The following is a 19,421-nucleotide window of genomic DNA, read 5'->3' as shown; positions in this document are numbered from 1 at the left end:
GGGACCCAGGCACGCTCACGGGGGGCCAGCCATCGCTGGCAGGGCTTGAGTCCACCTTCCACCTGCCCTGGAGAGTGTGGAGGATGGGGACGAGGGTGTGGGGACCCTCATCAACCCACCTCGGGGCCGTGGCCATGGCTGTGGACACAGACACTGTTCCTCAGTCCTGCAGCTCCGTGGAGAGGGTTTGCCTTGCCTTTCTGACAGTGGCCCTTTGCCGCTCCGGGCGCTAGTAGCCACGCTGAACGTTGATGTGCTCCTTTTCTCTGTTTGTTTATGGCGTTCCCAGGAAGTCGAGGAAATGAAGCAGGCAGCATCTGAGAGGGCTTTGGAAGCCTACGTGGAGATGTCTGACTGGGCCCTGCAAAGCTCTGGTATGGACACAAGCAGCCACGTCCCCTTGCCCTGCGCTTGTCTGCAGCCCTCCCCAAAGGCGCCTGCGCTCCAGGCGCTGCTCTCCAAAGTGGGGGAGCTGAAATGCTTGGGGGGTCCCAGGGCAAGGCTGTGGCAGAGCAGCTCTCTCAGACTCCCTCCCAACCCTGCCCTCGGCATCCTCACGCTGCCTCTGGCGCTGCCCCCGCACGTGTTCCTGTGCGGACGGAGGGGCTCTCTTCCTCTCCTCAGCATTGGAAAAGGAGATGGCCGGGCCGTCCTTGGCTGCCCACGCAGCAAGCCCTCAGCTTGGGTCTGCTGCCATTCACATGGGCACCGTCTGTCTCCCAGAACCCTCAGACCTTCTCCTGCTGGCGCTGGGAGTGCAGCAGTCACCAGGCACGTGGCCGCTGTCATTCCCCTGCGCGGCTGGGCAGCCGGGCAGCCCACCAGCCTGGGACGAGGACAGGACTGACAGAAGCGCAGCTGGCCGGCGGTGTCAGAAATAGTGTCTGAGCACCAAGCCCTCCTCGTCTGTGGCCTCTTGCAGTCGTCTGCTTTCCCTTCCCTGCAGGTGCCAGCATTGACCTGCAGAGAACTTCGGAGACCTACACCTGCAAAAACGACTGGTTCTGGAGGTTTATTGAGTTCTTTTGCACTCCCCGCAGTCCCGATCGCATTTTGCAGGTATTGTAGCAGAAATCGAGAGGGAATTCTTTCCTTTCTTCCTGTGAAGTTGGAGACTGACCTCAGGGCTCTCCCTTCGGTCCAGTGTTGCGCCGTCTTGGGGGTGGGAGGCGAGAGGTGGGGGGTGCCCTGCAGAGCCCCTGGGCAGGGATGTGTTTCTGCAAGGCCCTGACTAGAGTGGTTTCGTAACCGCTGTTCTCCTCTGCTCCATAATACTGACAGCCCTGGCAAAGGTCGGTCAGGGAAGGAGGCCTCCTGCTTCTGTCCACTTCCTCACACACACCTCATTTTCAAGCTGAAATAGACCCCACAGACACACCGGTGCCTACGCTTCAAGCTACGTGGGCAGTTGTCTTGGCCCCAACACTCTCTCACGCTTCATTGCTCTGGCTTTCTGGTTGCAGCCGGATGTTTCCCCGGGAAACTGCTGGCCTTTCCCAGGGCATCAGGGCCAGGTGGTCATCAGGTTGCCAGCGCGAGTCCACCTGACTGCCATCACTGTGCAGCACATCTCCAAAGAAGTCTCTCCATCTGGGACCGTCACCAGCGCCCCCAGGGACATCGCTGTCTTTGTAAGTCTCTGCTGGGTGCTTCTGGTGCGGATCTGGTCCTGGGGGAAAGCCATGACAGGGTCTTCCTTGCTTTTGTGCCTCCTCTGAGGTTGGAGTCCCGGTCTCCTGAGCACTGCAGGGCCCTGGTGAGGCTCTAGGAGTCTCCTCCTAAGGGCTCTAGAGGTCTCCTCCCTCTTAAGACTTGTTCTGGCCAAGCAGCTCAGGGTTCTTGACTAAAACTCAAGCGGAGCCTGAGCTCCACCGTAACCAGGGCTAGACTAGGGCTAGAGCCCCAGGGGAGGGTGGGTAGGTAACAGGGCTGACCCAGCACCTACGTTCCCTCTTTGTCGGGACGAGTCTGAGCTGCTCTCCTTGTGCTTTGCCCCACAGGGAGTGGATGTGGACGGAGAAGAGGAAACTCTCCTGGTGACCTTCATGTACGATGTGGCAAAAGAGGCCATTCAGACCTTCCCTCTGAAGGTGCGATGCACGCACGGTGTTGGGGGAAGATGCCAGGGAGCAAAGCAGGTTTGCCTGCAGGGCCATGGCAGGAGGAGCGTGAATGCTTTCTCCCTGGGCAGAGGGGGCCTGGGTCACCGCCAGGAGAGAGCTGGTGGGGTTGGGAGGGCTGAGTGGCACGCGGTGGTGCTAGCAAAAGGAAAGTGAGGGCAAGGTCAGGCCCGTGGGAGCATGAGTCCCAAGAGATCCCTGGCTGCCTTCAGCAGAGCCCGCTGCACACGCAGCCACTGCACCCGAGCAACGTCTTTGTGCCGTGGAGAAACAGGGACGCCCGCTGGAGAAAGCCGTCGGGGAGCGCCCTGGCTCCATCCCGTGGCCTGCTGGCAGGCTGGACGGTGTCCTCTCCTCCCAGCATAGCATGCCCCTTCTCTCCCGCTGCTCTCACGCCTGCCCGCAGGAAAGCGGGCAGAGCAGACAGCGGGAGCTCGGGGGGGTGTCACACCAGCTGCCCCACGCAAAGGAGCACCTCCCCGGCCTCTCTGCCGGCACAGAGCGAGGCGCAGAAGAAGAGGCAGAGGGGAGGGAGGCTGAGCCCCAGCCGGGCCCATGCAGAGGGTGCCAGGTGCCTTCCCCCTCCCCGTGTCCCCAGCCTCCCCAGCACCCCGCTACCAGAGCCAGCCTCAGGTTTCCACAGCCGCTCCCACCCACTGTCAGGAGCTTGCTCCTGAGCAGGAGCAGGGCTGGTGGGGGGAGATACCTTGACTGCATTGTGGCTCTTAACACCTCCGATTCCTCTTCCCTCTTTTCCTCGCAGAACGCCCCGCATCCCAGAGCCTTCTCCTATCTCAAACTCCTTGTGAAGAGCAACTGGGGAAACCCAAAGTACACATGCATTTACCGAGTGCAGGTTCATGGGAAGATGGCAAAACCAAACAGCCTCAACTGAAACCAGAGACAGAAAAAGGACAAACATAAAAAAGAAGAAAAAGAATAATGTTGCTGCGACTCAGATTGGTGTAGAAGATTTGTCTCCTAAGTTGGGTGCACAATAAGGTCCATTGCAGGGAGGGCAGTCGTGGGAAAGCAACAGAAGATCGGTGAGGAGGATTGTTAATACGCTCAAGTGACTCACAGCTGGGTGCTGGAAAACACATATATCACACTAATTGTTATTCAGTCTCGGACGCTTGCAAGAAAAACACTTGCACTTCGATAACATAAACCTGTGATGGACTCAGGGACACCTTATCCAGCCACTTGAGAATCCTGGCCTGGTGCTGAAGAAGATCAAAGCACAGTGGGAAAACGATGCCTGTTTGAACCCTTTAAATGCCAGGCAGAACAGGGAGTCCGTGCGTGCTCTTGCTCACAAGGACTCTCTCGCTGCCAAGGGCTCTTGCTAACAAGGACTCTCTCTCACTCCACGGTGCCCGCAGTCCCTGCTTCCGTGCCTCTGCCCGGGTGTTGCTTCGGAGATTCCCTGGTCTGTGAGGTATCGAGAAGAAACTTGTTCTTTGCCTTTCATCCGTGGTTTTGTGGTTGTTCCTGCGTCCTGCCCGCATCGGCTCACACAGCGGGGTTACAACCAGGGACTGAGTCTGGTAAATAGGTAAACGTAGCTCCTTGTGAAGAACAAACAGCGAAGAATACCACATCCCCGAAGAGACTGGAGGGACCGATAACAAGCTCGCAAAATAAATGGGGGAGTTGCAAAAGCTGCTGCATTTATCTTCCCCAGTCCACACAAAGAGATTCCTCTATTATCAGCTCAAACCAGCCACCGTACACCACTAGGAACCACCCAAGACCTACCATGAAGCCCCTAACGGAGCTAATGTGCATGTGCCAAGGGGATGTGAATATGGAGATGAGTTCTGGAAATGTAATGAACGTGGCAATGAGTGCTGAGACATGTAACGACCACGCATATTCTGTATGGATGTAAGTCTCTGTGAATCTCACATTCAGTGGACATGTCAGGTGGAGAGATCCCCCACGTCCCCGGTGCTGAATAAAAGAATGCCTGCTTCTTAAGACTACATCGGTGTTAAGAAGTTCATTCCCGATTTCGGTGACAGTTTCTGGCGACCCAGATGGGACTCTGCCTCTGAATCTCGACAGATCCTTGGAATTGCAGGGCCTCCATCCGGCACCGAGGGATTCTCAGGGAGAACCTCCGATCCCCGGACCAAAGAGCTCCGAGCAAGGCCCCTGGAAAGGCAGACAGCTGTGTAATGTCCTCAGTCCCTCCAGCTGCTATACCAACAGCCCACCGATACGCTTTCGGGTCTTTGAAATACCCTCTCTTGAGCAAGTCTACGCCAAGGATGCACGCAGCGTCTGGGCCACTCACAATGGAGCGCTTCCGCCATTTATTCCCAGTTCGGCTCACTTTGGCCGAAGTACAGTCAGTTCTTGAGACCTGTCACACCAGAATCAGCAACAGATTTTGTCCCTTTATGAGTCAATGGCAATAGGGTACACTGTGCACCGCTGTCCACCATGTCTTTATGCTTTTGTGGCTCTAATACACGAGGACATCGAATCCACACAGCCCAATAAACTCGGTTATCCCTCTCCCCCTCCTGGCTGGAGGCAGGGCACCTCTAATGTTGAGGACAACATCTACAGTTAGCAGATGAGTTCCGACCCGGACCAGAGAACTGCTCCCTGGGCACTGGAGCAGCCACCCTCCTGGAAGAATTCTTTCTTCTATCTGTTTTACCTTGCAACTAGTGCCTGTAGGGCCAAGGTAGGTCCTTCATCCCACTTACTCAGGTCCTCTCCATAGGCACCGAGGTAAAACCACAAGGTGTCTCGTAGTGTCTTCTTTTCCTTCCAAGTCGGTCTCGTAGGAGGGCATCTTCTCCTAATGGCTGCGACATGGGTCCATGCAGGGGAAAAGCGGGATGTTTCTTCCATCCTAGACAGTTTCTCAAACAGTGTCCCCTTTTTCTCAATCATCTTCTCAGTTTTATCAGCTTCCCCGCTGCTGAGCCGGCCGGGGGCGGCGGCCAGGGAGTGGGGCTGCCGAGGGCAGCAGGGCCGGGGCAGGCGGCATGCCTGCGCGCTGCGGGGCCGAGCGGCACGCGCTGCCCTGCCCGGCTGCGGCCCGAGGGCCCTGGGCCAGGCGCCCCAGGAAGGACGGGTTTGGGGGTGGATGGAGAGGGCCAGAGGGGCTGGAGACCGTCCAGCAGCAGCCTCAGCAGCATCCTCAGCAGGTCGGCCAGGAGGCTGGGCTCACAGGACAGCGTGTTCCACGTGGCCCTGGCAGTGCTGCAGAGCCAGAGCACACTGTCAGCAGGGCCACCTCGGCCACCACCCCTTCTGCCTGGGCAGGCCCCGGAGGTCCTGAGCTGCCCCTGAGGCTGACGGGCCACATACTTGTCACAGGGCCGGGAAACCCTCAGCAGGCCAGTGACCACCTCATAACTGTCGATGTCGGCCAGCCAGGGAAGGGTGAACGTCAGGATGTCCTGGAGCAGCATCCTGCTGACGCAGACCAGGTGCCTATCGATGACCTCCACGAGGTCGTTGACCTACTGGAGACAGCGGGCTGGAGCACAGCTATGGCCCCTGCTGACACCAAGAGCTGCTGCCCTCCTGCTGCCCTTTGCTGGCCTCAAGGGATGCCCGTCAGGTGCTGCAAGCCCTGGCCTCGGGGCGGGGGGAACGGCCCCCGCAGGGCACGCGCACAGGGCAACCCGGCTGCACACTGCCTACCCCGTATAGCTCTGAGCACGAGCCTCTCAAGACCAGCTCCAGCACCCTGCCAACCAGCAGGGTGTCAGAGACCCTTGGGTCTGCCATGTTTTTCAAGATGGCAAGGACAAAGTCGTTCATCTCAGACGGGAAGAAGGGGCTCCCAAGTAGCTGAGGGAGAGAGGGAGGGAAAAAGCGTCACACTGAGCGCCCTGGCTGCAGGGACCGTGAGCTCTGCCGGCAACCAGAGCTCGCCGGTGGCCAGAATGGCCAGAGCTGCTGTGCTGACGCTGGGCTAAAGCCTTGGACTACTCCCTGCAGAGAGCTGGTGGCTCCCCGCAGCCTGATGGGCGGGAGGCCGTGCCATCCCCCGCCGCGGCTGATGGGCTGGTTCATCCCAAGCCTCCCGCCAGCCCCACGGCCAAGTAGCTGAGGGAGAGAGGGAGGGAAAAGGTGTCGCACTGAGTGCTCTGGCATGGGTAGCGCTGGCTCTGCCCCATCCAGAAGAGATACCATCTGCCTCGCCCTAAAAGAACGGCCCCATTCTCTCTGTCCCTGAAACAGCCTTCTTCGCCTTTGTTACTCAGGAGAGAACTGAAACTTTCTCTTAGAAACGTAGGTCTTTCTTCAGGAAAGATGCAATGTGTCCGGGAGGATTCCAAAGGACAAACATTTTACAGAAGTAAGATGTTCCACCCGTCGTCTTTTCATTTTTTGCTTCTTCCTGTTCTGCTCGTGGCTTTAGGCCGACACGCCTGTACGCAGGGAGGTCAAAGGCCTGGCAGGGGAATGGCCGCCCGCAGCCAAGGCAGACCGTCAGCCCCCGCCCGGACCTAACAGCGCAACCCCCGTCTTTCTGCTCGGGGCCGGCGCCGGGCGCTGCCGTGAGCGGAGCGGGCGGGGCCGGGCCTGGCGGCGGGAAGGGCCTCCCCTCAGGGAACGGCGGGCCCGCGGAGCGTTCTGGGAGCCGTAGTCTCCCCGGGGCCGTAGGCCGGGCGCCATCTTGTGCGCGGCGGCAGGCCCGGCGGCGCGGCTCCCACGCCAGCCCCCACCGGCGGTAGGGAGCGGCAGCATTCCCGGGGGGAGCGGGCGCTGTTCCCCGTCACCTGTCGGGACCGGGTGCCTGGGCAGCGGAGACCCTCCCGCCATGGCGACGCCCGCACGCCCAGCTCCTCCTCGACCTTCCTCCCGTCATGCACCGCGCGTCTCCGCCTGTTCCGGCCCAGCGCCGCGCGGTGATTGGCCTCTCGGGCGTCCTACCCGGAAGCGGGCGCCGCGGCAAGAGATTTGAACGGCAGCGGCCGCCCCGGGAGGCGGCTGCCGAGCCGGTGAGTGTAGCCTCCGGGCCCCGCTGCCCCGCAGCCCGTTAGCGGCTCCCGGCGGGTCTGCTGGCGGCAGGACTCTGGGGGGGCTGGGCGCCTTTCGCCGGGCCGCGCGGGCGGGCCCGCGAAAGGAGGCGGCGGCGGCGGCGGCGTCTCCTTGGGTCTCGTTCGTTGCCCCGCGGAGGATACCGCCGGGTCGGGCGTGCTTGCCTCTTCGGCAGCGCAGTCGCCCGCTCTCGCTGGCAAGCGTTAGCCAGGAGCCCCCGTTAGACGGTAGCCGCCTGTGCCCGGGGCCTGCGGGCGCTCGGGCTGCCCCGTCTGGTGAATTTCCCGCTGGGGGTGTAGCGCTTGGTCATCAGCGCAGGTCGCCCCCCGCCCCGGCCCGCGCTGGGCTGCAGTAAATGCGTTTTCCGTTCCAGAGTCTGCTCAGCGTGGAGAAGCCCAAAGGCCGGCTGCAGTTTCTCCTCGCAGGGGCTGAGAAGAATTGCCAGGTCCCCGTTGCTCTCAGAATGGCTTTAGGTGATTATGAGGAAATTCTCAAGTGCTACGAATCACATGAAAGGACTGGGACAGGTAGGCCTGATCCGTGGGCACAACCCGATGCGCGCGCCCTGTCTGACCGCTCTCGTGCTTCCCTAAGCACACGTTAACTGTTGCTGTCGAATGCACGGGGCACGTTTCTGTTGTGTGTTTTGCGTGGCAGAGCTCTGGCAGTGTCACTGGAGGTGGGTGTCAGTGGTCGCTTCTTGCTCTAGTGAAGACGCTGCCCGCTGTGCGCGTGACACATTCGCTGCCCCTGTGAGATTACAGGCAAGAAAAGACGTCCTCACGCTGAGCTTTCAAGGTCTCTTTTTCCGGTTCTAGGTGGGTTTGCTGATTATTTCGATGTTCTTCGGTGGCTCGACTCATGGGTGTGTGGGCACCTACGTGATGTACTTTCACCACTAGTTTCCCCAGCGGGTCAGCAATATCTTGCCATACTTGAGCAGCCCAGAGGGGTTTACCTCTGGGTTTGCCTGTGCTGCCAGTTGCTCTGCTTCCAGTGCCTCTGGCCTTCTTGTGGGGCTGCCACCACTGGTGGGGCCACTCTCCACCCCTCCCGGCGCCCCGAGCGTGCCTGGGGGAGGAACTGCCGCTCTGCTCAGCAGCAGAAGGCCCCACTGGGCCTTCCGTGGGGCCCTGCGAGGCCCGGGAGAGGCCCTGGGGCTCTTGGTGGGGACCGCTTGGCCCAGCTCATGCTCCTGAGAGGGCCGGAGAAGCCCTGGGGTTGCCTGGAGGGCAGCAGGGCCCTGCCCGTGCCCCAGACAAGCCCGGCTGCTGCGTCCGGGTATGGAATTGGCCATGTCCACCAGCTATCCCCAGGGTGTTCAGCCTCCTGAGCTGGGAGATAAGGATGGAGAGCAGAACAACCCACCCATAACCCAGGAGGAAGTAGCCAATGACCTGCTTCTGCACCCAGACGCACAGAAGTCTATGGGGCCGGATGGGATTCACCCAAGAGTACTCAGGGAGCTGGCGGGAGAGCTCACCAAGCCTCTCTCCATCGTTTATCAACAATCCTGGTCAACAGGGCAGGTCCCAGATGCCTGGAGGGTGGCTAATGTGACGCCCATCTACAAGAAGGGTCGGAAGGAGGATCCGGGGAACTACAGGCCTGTCAGCCTGACCTCGGTACCAGGAAAGATCATGGAGAGGATCATCTCGAGTGAGCTCTCACGGCAAGCGCAGGGCAGCCAAGGGATCGGGGCCAGCCAGCATGGCTTTAGGAAAGGGAGGTGCTGCTTAACCAACCTGATCGCTTTCTGTGACCATGTTACCCGCCTTCTGGATGCGGGGAAGGCTGTGGACGTTGTCTGTCTGGACTTTGGCAAGGCCTTTGACACCGTCCCCCACAGCATTCTCCTGGAGAAGCTGGCGATCCATGGCATAGACGAGTGTACTCTTTGCTGGGTTAAAAACTGGCTGGCTGGCCGTGCCCAGAGAGTTGGGATTCTAAATATGCGTATGGAGTAGTCCACACTTTTGGAAAAATTTGGGAGGAAAGAGGTTTAATTAATACCCAAGGAAGGAATCTAATACATCAAGAACTAATAGTGAAAATTTTAAAGGCGTTAAGAAAACCAAAGGAGATAGCAGTGGTACATGTGAGAGGACACCAAAAGGGATTAGATTATCGAACCAGAGGGAATAACCTAGCCGATAGAGAGGCCCAGGAAGCAGCCCTGAGGACTCACGTCGCTAAAATTAATGTAGTACAAGTACAAGGAGACATTAGTGAAAAAGAACTAGAGGAGAAAGAAAAGAAATTTACCCCTGAGGAACAGGCAAAATTAGAGAAAATAGGAGCTAAGTTAGAACAGGGAAAATGGATGCTGCCCGACGGGCGAGAGATGTTGCCAAAAGCTTATGCCAGGCAAATATTAGAACGCTTACACACACAAACACATTGGGGTACAAAGGCGATAAGTGATCATTTCCTTAAACAATTTGGCTGTATTGGGATTTTTGAAATAGCAAAGCAAATCAGGCGAGGATGTTTAACTTGTCAAAAAGTAAACAAGAAAGTGTTTCGACAAGCAGCCACGGGAGGAAGGAAAACAGCTTATAGACCTTTTGAAAGAATACGAGTCGATTTTACTGAATTGCCTAAGGTAGGGAGAATAAAATATTTACTAGTACTAGTAGATCATTTAACACAATGGGTAGAAGCTTACCCTGTAGCGCGAGCTACGGCACAGATGGTAGTAAAAATCTTATTAGAACACTTAATACCTAGATATGGGATAATCCAGTATATTGATTCTGATCAGGGCGCACATTTTACTTCTAAAATAATAAAATTATTATGTCAATCATTAGGTATTCAATGGGAATACCACACTCCGTGGCACCCACAAAGCTCAGGGAAAGTAGAAAGAATGAATCAAACAATAAAACAGCAATTGGCTAAATTAATGATTGAGACACAGATGTCCTGGACGAAATGCCTACCATTGGCACTATTAAACATAAGAACTAAGCCACACAGTGAGACTGGATTATCGCCATATGAAATGTTATATGGAATGCCTTACTCCCAAGGGATGCCCCTGGGGAACAATGTGGTTGAAGATTATAGTATCCAAAAATATATAATATCCATTGGAAAAAGGTTAAAAGAACTACGAGAGATTGGGATGATGGCTCAAACACCACCATTAGGATTTGACACATGTGTCGTGAGTGAAAGGTCCAGTGAAGGAGTGGAGAGTCACATCTGAGCCCGGAGAAGCCAAGCTAACCATCAGCCGAACTTAAAGAGACCTTCATCAAGAAGCATAAGCCAAGTTGCTGTGGGAATTTCATTGTAACTACTCCTGTAGAATTAGTGGACAGGGATAAATACCTATTAGGAAAGGTGATTTAGTCCATTGTGTAAACGGTGCTGTTTATTTTTAAGGGCAAAGTGTTCTACATGTTTTAAAATATATCATTTTCCAAAAAAGAAGTCAAGGATCTAGGAAACAGTTTAGAATTTTTGTGCATTCGCTGTGGGGCCACCACTCCCCTATATAACCTACCATGGGTTAGGCTTTATTGTTGTCAATTTAATCAAAGAGTGCTTCTTGATTAAAGGTTACCCCTTAAAAGATTAAGGAAGAGGGCAAGACCGGAGGGGAACGAGTGGTGCGGCTTGAAAGGTCTGCCAAGGGCTGCAACCCCTTCGGGCTGTGACCGCCGATCACTATGGCCCTGACCGGACCGCTTCTGGTCCTCTTTGGGGTAAGCTCCTTGACTCTGGTTATGGCAAACAACTGCAGCCAGTGCGTAGGAACTACTAGGAGGGGACGGGTAAGTTCCCAGACTTTGGTTTATAATATCGAAATAAAAGAAAGAATAAGGGAATCGGTACAGCACAGACTACTATTTAACTCATTTTATCATGAAATAGAAACAGGAGTGGAATATGAAATTCCCACAGTTGCTAAAAATCTCTTTGTAAATCTTGCTGAAAACATTGCTAAGTCATTAAATGTAACTAATTGTTATGTTTGTGGTGGAACAAGCCAAGGTGAACGATGGCCATGGGAGGCTATGGAGAGCAACATTAGTAATCCTCAAATATGGAAAACAATGCGAGACAAAATACCAAGATGAGAACTGCTTTGTACCAAAATCGCTTAGCCTTGGATTATTTGCTAGCACAAGAGGGAGGTGTTTGTGGGAAGTTTAACCTTAGTAATTGTTGTTTAGAAATTGATGATGAAGGGGAAGCTGTAAATGAACTTGTAAAAGAAATGAAGAAAATTGCACATGTCCCAGTTCAGACTTGGACTGGAGTCGACCTAGAAGGATTCTGGGAAAACTTTACGGGAGGTGATTGGCTTACTAAAATCGGGATTGTTATATTGGGGGCATTTGCAGGATTGTTAATAATTCCATGTTTTATACCTTGTTTTATTAGACTAATACACTCAGTTATACAAGGAACGCAGATGGCTACAGAACCTGTTGATTCAGAACCAGGGAAAGAGAAAACTCTTTCCCTGATGATACTAAAGACAAAAGAAGATTCGAAACTAACACCCATTCGGCAAGTATTAACTCGGTTGGCAACAAAAACACGAATCAATGCCATAGAAAAAGAAAATGGGGGATTGTGAGATGTGCTTAACTGATTCGTGTCAGTGTGGAACAGTGTTAGGGCCACAGGGTGAAGTGTGACCTTTGACTGTTTTGTCTGTCTGGCCGCAGATGAGACGGTGTGTCTGTCGTGTCTGTGTTTTGCAGGAGCCACCTGGCGAACATTCTAGAATACCACCTTAAACTGGTCCTGTTGTTATCTGCATAGTGACCTGTAAGGGGGGGGATACACCCATTTTTGGCAAGGGCCAACCATTTTAGAGGCAGTTATGAATATGTATTAGTATAGGAGATATAAACCAAAAATGGGGTCTGTAAGGTGTGTGTCTTGGTTGGGCAGGGACCCCCGGCACACCCAGCGCTGTTTGCTTGCCTTTGTTCCTTTAATAAATTATAAATTCTAATTGGAATCCTGTTTGCGATTAAATCATTTATCACAATGGGGTGAAATCCTCTTGGCGGCCGGTCACCAGTGGTGGCCCTCAGGGCTCAGTTTTGGGGCCGGCTTTGTTTAATGTCTTTATCAATGATGTGGATGAGGGGATTGAGTGCACCCTCAGTAAGTTTGCAGATGACACCAGACTGGGTGGGGGTGTTGATCTGCTTGAGGGTAGGAAGGCTCTCCAGAGGGACCTGGACAGGCTGGATCGATGGGCCAAGGCCAACTCTATGAGGTTTAATAAGGCCAAGTGCCGGGTCCTGCATTTCGGTCACAACAACCCACAGCAACGCTACAGGCTTGGGGCAGAGTGGCTGGAAAGCTGCCCGGCAGAAAAGGACCTGGGGGTGCTGGTGGACGGCCAGCTTAACATGAGCCAGCAGTGTGCCCAGGTGGCCAAGAGGGCCAACAGCATTCTGGCTTCTATCAGGAATAGCGTGGCCAGCAGGAGCAGGGAAGTGATGGTGCCTCTGTACTGGGCACTGGTGAGGCCCCACCTCGAGTGCTGTGTTGAGTTCTGGGCCCCTCTGCACAAGAGGGACATTGAGGTGCTGGAGCGTGTCCAGAGGAGAGCTACCAGGCTGGTGAGGGGTCTGGAGACCAGGGCATATGAGGAGAGGCTGCGGGAGCTGGGCATGTTTAGCTTGGAGAAGAGGAGGCTGAGGGGAGACCTCATTGTCCTCTACAACTCCCTGAAAGGAGGGTGGAGAGAGGTGGGGGTTGGCCTCTTCTCCCAGGGGAATAATGACAGGACCAGAGGAAATGGCCTGAACTTGCGGCAGGGGAGGTTTAGGTTAGATATTAGGAAGAATGACTTTACTGCAAGAGTGGTCAGGCACTGGAACAGCCTGCCCAGGGAGGGGGTTGAGTCACCATCCCTAGAGGTGTTTAAGAAATGTCTAGATGTGGCACTTCAGGGCATGCTCTAGTGACAGAGATTGTAGGTTGTTTGGTTGGACTCGATGATCTCCAAGGTCTTTTCCAACCATGAAGATTCTGTGCTTCTAAGATCAGGAGGGGGATGCCCTCAGCGTAGGAGCTTCCTGGGGGAATGGAGATCCTCTAGGGGTCGGGCAGCAGATTCGGTGAGCCCTTTTGGGTGAGGGGACACTGCAGGGTTCAAACAGACCCAGAAGTTTCTGTGGGTTCCTGGGGCCGGCTTCTGAGCACAGCTGCCAGATGTGCCAACAGAGGTGATGCTCACCTGGATCTCCTACATGCAATCAGGGAAAAAAGGATCAGGGCTGTGATAATGGAGTGGCAGCCTTGGCTGCAGTGTCCATGAAGTAGCGGGTTCTCAGCTCCCCAGGGGAGCAAGCAAGGAGAGACACAGAGTGCAGACAGCAGGTCTCAGAGGGGAAGACTCTGAAGTAACAACCGAAAGGCCGCAAGAAGGTCTCCCCGGAGCCTTCTCTGCTCCAGACGGAACAGCCCCAACTCTCTCAGCCCGTCCTCACAGCAGAGGGGTTCCATCCCTCCGATCGTTTCTGTGGCATTCCTCTGGCCCGTTCTGTGAGGCAGCAGCAGGAATGCAGGGAGCTCTGCCTGGGGACAGACAGACTCAGCTGGGAGCTGAGGCGTCAACAGGAGAGGACAGAACAACCTGGGAAACTGGCAGCTTTGTGGCGGGTGAACGTCTGCTCCAGACTTCATACCAACAAACAAGCAACAGCTAGTCAGGGATGTAAAAGCCAGGGCTAAGAAGGTAGAGTTGAGGCTCCTGAGAGAAAGGAAAAAGGCCGAGAGCAGGAGACGTCTGGAGAGCAGGCTTTGGCCTGCTGGGGGACTGGCTTGGAAGAATCCTGTGGGATACGGCCCTGCGGAGAAGCAGGGTGCGGAGGGCTGCTTGAGGATCTCCTCTTCACGCTCCACAATGGCCCGCCTTGACATTCAGAAAGGACGGCGTGGATGAGAAAGAAGCTGCTGACAAAACCCAAGCCTGAAGAGGAAGCACAGAGGAGGTGGAAGCTGGCTGCCTGCCAGCCTCAGGGGTTTTGTGTTTCCATACCGGAGACAGGCAGTTGTGTGTGCGTGTGCTTGTTTATGTGGGGGGGAACTGAGGGATGAGGAGATCCTGGGGCCGGCTTCTGGATAGAGGATGTAAAACCAGCTCCTGGAGGGATCCCTTTTCTCTGTGTGTCTCTACAGGTCTGTATTTCCCACTGACGTAGTCTGCCATACAGGCAGCGCACCGTACCAATACCCTCCCTGGTATTTTGGTGATGGTTGTCATGGTACTTCCTACTTGAGTCGGAAATTCTATTGAACTAGTACCTCCTTTAATTGTCTATCGTGGCCTGCAACTCCTCAGGTTATCTTGTGAGAGACAGCACCACCAGGGTGAGCCATCAGCATAGAAACATTGACAGCTGAGCAAATGGATCTTCATTCCAGGGCAATGGAGCTTCACTTCAGGGGAACCGTGAGAAACTCTGGGATATGGCCAAGAGAAACCTCCAGAAGTTTACAAGGAGAAGTGTCCGGTCCTGCACTGAGGGGGAGGAAGGTGCATCAGAGCCCGCTGGGACCTAACGTGCTGAGCAGTGGTCCTGAGGAGAAGGTGCTGGGACCTGGAGTGGCCCCCCAAAGAAAAGTGTCCCCCTGTGTGCAGCTCCCCATTTTGGAGGAGTGGGGAGGAACTGGAGAGTGCCCAGAGGAGGTCTGCCCAGCTGTGGTTCAGCGTATAGTGTCGGAGGATGTCGGAGTGGGAGACGGACCCGGAGTAACGATGGAGTCTCAATATGAGTATGATCGTTCTCCCTTTATTCAAGTTTTCACAGAGTATATATAGACAGGCAATAAGAGCACGCGCTAGCGGCAGCTATATGATTGGCTTACAGTCTCTTTTCACGCGCTGTCCATGCAGTTCATTCACAGATCAGATTGGTTACAAGAATTCACATAGTAAATTGCTTAGTCATTAGCACAACATGTTTTCTACCTTCTCAGTTCCCGTTTTTCCCATGTCCTAATTCCATTTTCTACCACCTGTTTTGCCCTTAATCCAATCTCTCACAGTAGGGAGGCTGGCTCACGTGACCATTTTCTCTCAGACACATTCCTACAATCCCCCCTTTTTCTTCTTGAGCCAGCCAGACCTTATGCATGGCATTTTCTATCATGTCAGTCACTTTGCGGAGAACACATGAGGCTACCATAATCAATAATAATATAACCAACAGTAGCATGAGCCCTTGCTTTAGTAAGTCTGATAACCATCCCGTTATACCCCATGAGTTTGACCAATCATCGAAACCATTTTTGACCGCTTTTAATTTGGACATGTTATCCTTGTTGTGACGCTCTTAGCAGGTTATATACTAAACACAATTAAAAACAGAATCAAAAAGAACCCTGCTAAGGCAATAAATACCCAGATTCCTAAATTTAGCCCAGAAAGCCAATTTCTTTGGATTTACCCACGAGAAATCCTTTTGTAATATTTCAAATACATTGCGGTTGCTGACAGCACGAGCGACCCTGGAAAAACAATCGTGGCAACATTTCGATCATCATAGTTACTGGTTTTGAAAAGGTATGTGACAAAAATACCCACTCTAATGCAGTCAGGCTCTTTGCATCATCCCACTGTCCTATCAGGGCATAAAGTTGAAATTCTTGTAGGAAGGTGTTCAATGTGTCTTGCAGCAGTAGTAGACTATATCTTATCTTTCAACATGCTGTGATGCCTTCGGAGCTGTTGGGGTTAATGAACATAAAACTTACGGGGGGGGCGGGGGGGGGGGCAGACACAGTGCTTCAGGGCATCCCCTGTACCTTCAAAGTGTGCTCATGTCTCTCTCCCCCTCTCTGACCCGAGACAGCCTCCTTATATCCTGCACTGGATTGAGTGGAGAAGTACAGGCTAGAGTCGCTGCATGCATGGCCAGTGCACACAGCGAGTCCCACCAGACTCTCCTGCGCTGGATCGAGTAGAAAAGTACAGGCCAGAGTCGCTGCACACGTGGCCAGTGTATGCAGCGAGTCTCACCAAACTCATGATCCAGCTTTGCTAACAGCAGCTGTCTGATACGTGACTACATTGTTGTAATCCCTTCTTGTTATCTTCTTCTGTGAAGGTCAGGTTCTCATGGATACACACATAGTTTTTAGAGCAACATATTCTACAACTCGTACAAGGATACGATGCAAAGCGGCATTTACAGCTGATCGTATAATGCTTATTAAACACGGCAAACAGCGTACTAAACATAACAGACAAATTCCTTCCACACAGGCAATGAGTATAATTTGCTTCAACCAACCCCACCCCCAAGTCCATCCAGCAAAGAGATTTCACCCCGTGGTCTCCACAAGTTGCTGGTTCGGTCGGTGCAGTTCCTGCAGCTGGGCATGGATGGATGTGGAGTGGTCACTTAGATTCATACAGTACAGTCCTTTAAAATCTTGACAACCATGTCTGTGAGCTGAAAGCAAAAAATCAGTAGCAGTTCTGTTTTGCAACATCGCATATCGAATACTATCTACATCTAGCGATAACTCAGAAATAGCTGTACTAGTAGCATTGTTAAACTTATCCTTGGCAGCAAGAGAGTCCTTGTTATCACGAATCCTTGGCAGCAAAAGAGTCCTTATTAGCAAGAGCGCATGCAGACTCCCTGTTCTTGCTGGTGCTGTGCTTTGATCTTCTTCCACAACAGGCCAAGATTCCCAAGCAGCTGGATAAGGTGTCTGTGAGTCCATTACAGGCTTATGTCATCCAAATGTTTTTCTTGCCAGCACCCGAGACTGAATAACAATTGGTGTGATATCTGTGTTTTCCAGCACCCAGGTGCGAGTCCCTTGAGTGTATTTACAGTCCTCCTCGCCGATTTTCCGTTGCTTTCCCATATTCCACCCCCTTGCTCAAGAGACCGCTTCTGCTGGGTTCATTTTAGTCTCGCAGGGTATAACACAGAGCAATCTACTAAGGCATGCAATAACATAGACACATAGGAAAAAACCAAAAACATATCTCTATGGTACTGCTTTGAACCAGGTGTCCTATTTCTCTTTTTCTGATGCTTTCTCGTAATGTGTAAGGCATACTTTTGTGCTAACGTGGCACATTTCCCATCTAATTGTTCCTGTTTGGTTTCTTTTTTTTTTTTTTTTTTCTTTTTTTTTTTTTCCCATCACTTACGACTGACATAAAAGTCTGCCTTTGCAACAAGAGCTCAGTTTCTCATTTTTCCTTAAGTTTCTCATTTTCATACAGAGCATCCTATAGATTTTGGCTCGACTCCTTTTCCCAATCAACCATGACCTTATAGACAAACAACAAACAACCAGCGATACGCCCTGCATGGGCAAGCCGTTCCCGAGAGTGTAAACGTGTCGGCTCATGAAAACTCCCCCAATATTTCAGGACTTCCATCGGTTCTACAGCCCATCCTGGTGTATCTACCTGGGGTGCGCTCGCCTTACGTCTAAACACTGTGTATATACAAACTTCTTCACTTGATGGAGTGTCAGCCCTAGATGCATACGAAAACAGTACCACACCGGGCAGAACACTTGCTCAAGTGGAGTCACCTAACGACACTGCACACAACAAAAAGCAAACAGTAGCACACATGCTGATCAGCAGGTATAAGCTGGCGCCCGCACACACTTACACAGCAGACATACAAAACCAGCACTTCTATCTCAGGGAGACGACTGGGGAGGGGAGGGGGCGAGGCGGGCAATGTCAGGAGCAAACAGCTCCGGCTCTGTCCTTCTCTGCTGACATTCTGCCTCCTCCATCGGCCTCAGGTGGAGCAGAGGGGATCAGCAGGGGATCGTCCCGGACCTTCGGACCTGGCCTGTTCGATCCCCCTCCCATGGGTTGTAATGCTGCAAAAGCCCCGGCTGCTGTGGCTCGCTCCGCGTTCATATCTTGTAAGGTCGATAACACCAACCACCACGTCGTCGCTAACGGTGATGCCTCTTTGTCTCCTTTACTTATCATTTCCCACAGTTTTTTCCCAACAGCCTCCCATATTTCTGGTTTAAAAGCTGTCTGGGGCTCTGGTGCAAATCCGTTCTCTCTGCACCAGGTTAACAACCTTCGGAGCATACGCTCATCGTATTTCACCCCTCTCTTAGAGAGGATATGCAGGAGAAGTCTTAATATAGCCCCTTCTTCTTTTGTTACTTGTTGCCCCATCTCCTGCCCCGGCTTAATCAGTTTGAGCAACAGTTTCGCTGGTGTTTCAATCCCTCCCTTAGAGAGGATCCCAGCGAGTAGTGTGGCCGCAGCTTCTGTTTCCATAGCTGCGCCTGGGAGGTGAGGAGCGACCTCACGCCGTTGTCTGCTCCCGCTGATGCGCCCAAGCAGCACGTCTCCCAGCCGAAGTTTCCCACTCCCCTCCTCTAGCTGCTTACCGCAGTCTCGGAGAACTCAGTCGCGCTGAACCATCCTCTGCTACCAGATGTCGGAGGATGTCGGAGTGGGAGACGGACCCGGAGTAACGATGGAGTCTCAATATGAGTATGATCGTTCTCCCTTTATTCAAGTTTTCACAGAGTATATATAGACAGGCAATAAGAGCACGCGCTAGCGGCAGCTATATGATTGGCTTACAGTCTCTTTTCACGCGCTGTCCATGCAGTTCATTCACAGATCAGATTGGTTACAAGAATTCACATAGTAAATTACTTAGTCATTAGCACAACATGTTTTCTACCTTCTCAGTTCCCGTTTTTCCCATGTCCTAATTCCATTTTCTACCACCTGTTTTGCCCTTAATCTAATCTCTCATAGTAGGGAGGCTGGCTCACGTGACCATTTTCTCTCAGACACATTCCTACAGTATAGTGCACATGCGCTGCGTGGGGAGGCTGAGGAATGTGGGCTTCTTTGCCCCTTTGGCCCCATGGTGGAGAGGCTCTGGGCAGGACAGGGGTTGCTCGAAGGACGGTTTCAGAGATGATGGGGCTTTTCTTCTTCATGGGAGACCGCACGAGAAAGAAAGAATGCCAGAACTTGTAGCTTGGGAGGTTTAAACAGGAAACGGGAGAAAGAAACGTCACTCCAAGGGCAGCGCTGTGGAAAAGGCGGCCATCCAGAAAGAATGTGGATCAGCCCGTGGCTTTGTGTCTAAAGACATATCCCCGAAGGATGGCGAGACTTCAGAAAGCTTAGTGAGTTGCTCAGGCGGGAGCAAGGTGGAGAAGCAGGGGAGACGTCTGCAGCCTGCAGGGAACATGCCCAGGTGTGGAACACAATAGGACAGCCTGCGGTGGTTTCAACAGTGTGGGGCTGTTGAAATGTGAAAAGCC

General features: G+C 53.4%; 2 protein-coding genes and 1 long non-coding RNA gene across 6 annotated transcripts; 2 read left to right on the top strand and 1 right to left on the bottom strand.

Annotated features, from left to right (window-relative positions):
• Positions 1–248: 248 nt before the first annotated feature.
• Positions 249–4,933, top strand: LOC134509781 (sperm-associated antigen 4 protein-like). Its single transcript, XM_063322357.1, has 5 exons — positions 249–374; positions 947–1,059; positions 1,464–1,631; positions 2,001–2,090; positions 2,884–4,933. Exons 1-5 carry the CDS (start codon positions 302–304, stop codon positions 3,013–3,015), a joined length of 576 nt encoding a protein of 191 aa, XP_063178427.1. The 5' UTR covers positions 249–301; the 3' UTR covers positions 3,016–4,933.
• Positions 4,934–6,768: 1,835 nt separating this feature from the next.
• LOC134509775 (uncharacterized) lies at positions 6,769–14,797 on the top strand. Of its 4 annotated transcripts, none has more exons than XM_063322350.1 (3): positions 6,769–7,099; positions 7,513–7,666; positions 14,550–14,797. In XM_063322350.1, the coding sequence occupies exons 1-3, from the start codon at positions 6,965–6,967 to the stop codon at positions 14,579–14,581; spliced, it is 321 nt and encodes a 106-aa protein (XP_063178420.1). In that variant the 5' UTR covers positions 6,769–6,964; the 3' UTR covers positions 14,582–14,797. The 4 variants fall into 4 exon arrangements, 3 of the variants coding, with proteins under 3 accessions (XP_063178420.1, XP_063178421.1, XP_063178419.1); XM_063322351.1 differs by lacking the exon at positions 14,550–14,797 and adding an exon at positions 11,538–12,833; XM_063322349.1 differs by lacking the exon at positions 14,550–14,797 and adding an exon at positions 7,958–12,833.
• Positions 14,798–14,901: 104 nt separating this feature from the next.
• On the bottom strand, positions 14,902–18,745 carry LOC134509776 (uncharacterized). Its single transcript, XR_010069429.1, has 2 exons — positions 18,525–18,745; positions 14,902–16,582 (listed from the first exon to the last, which is right to left on the bottom strand). It is a non-coding gene; the product is annotated as an uncharacterized LOC134509776 (long non-coding RNA).
• Positions 18,746–19,421: the final 676 nt, after the last annotated feature.

Source organism: Chroicocephalus ridibundus, unplaced genomic scaffold, assembly GCF_963924245.1.
Source record: "Chroicocephalus ridibundus unplaced genomic scaffold, bChrRid1.1 SCAFFOLD_394, whole genome shotgun sequence".
NCBI lineage: Eukaryota > Metazoa > Chordata > Aves > Charadriiformes > Laridae > Chroicocephalus > Chroicocephalus ridibundus.
Note: the sequence above shows the minus strand (reverse complement) of the source record. Positions and strands in the feature narration are given on the sequence as shown.

Excerpts from the sequence above, each read along its gene's own strand:
- LOC134509781 (XM_063322357.1), top strand. The coding sequence starts at position 302 with ATGAAGCAGGCAGCATCTGAGAGGGCTTTGGAAGCCTACGTGGAGATG. Across the intron at positions 375-946 it reads CTGGGCCCTGCAAAGCTCTG|GTGCCAGCATTGACCTGCAG; the intron begins GTATGGACACAA and ends CCTTCCCTGCAG. Across the intron at positions 2,091-2,883 it reads TTCAGACCTTCCCTCTGAAG|AACGCCCCGCATCCCAGAGC; the intron begins GTGCGATGCACG and ends TTTTCCTCGCAG.
- LOC134509775 (XM_063322349.1), top strand. The coding sequence starts at position 6,965 with ATGCACCGCGCGTCTCCGCCTGTTCCGGCCCAGCGCCGCGCGGTGATT. Across the intron at positions 7,100-7,512 it reads GGGAGGCGGCTGCCGAGCCG|AGTCTGCTCAGCGTGGAGAA; the intron begins GTGAGTGTAGCC and ends TTTCCGTTCCAG. Across the intron at positions 7,667-7,957 it reads ACATGAAAGGACTGGGACAG|GTGGGTTTGCTGATTATTTC; the intron begins GTAGGCCTGATC and ends TTCCGGTTCTAG.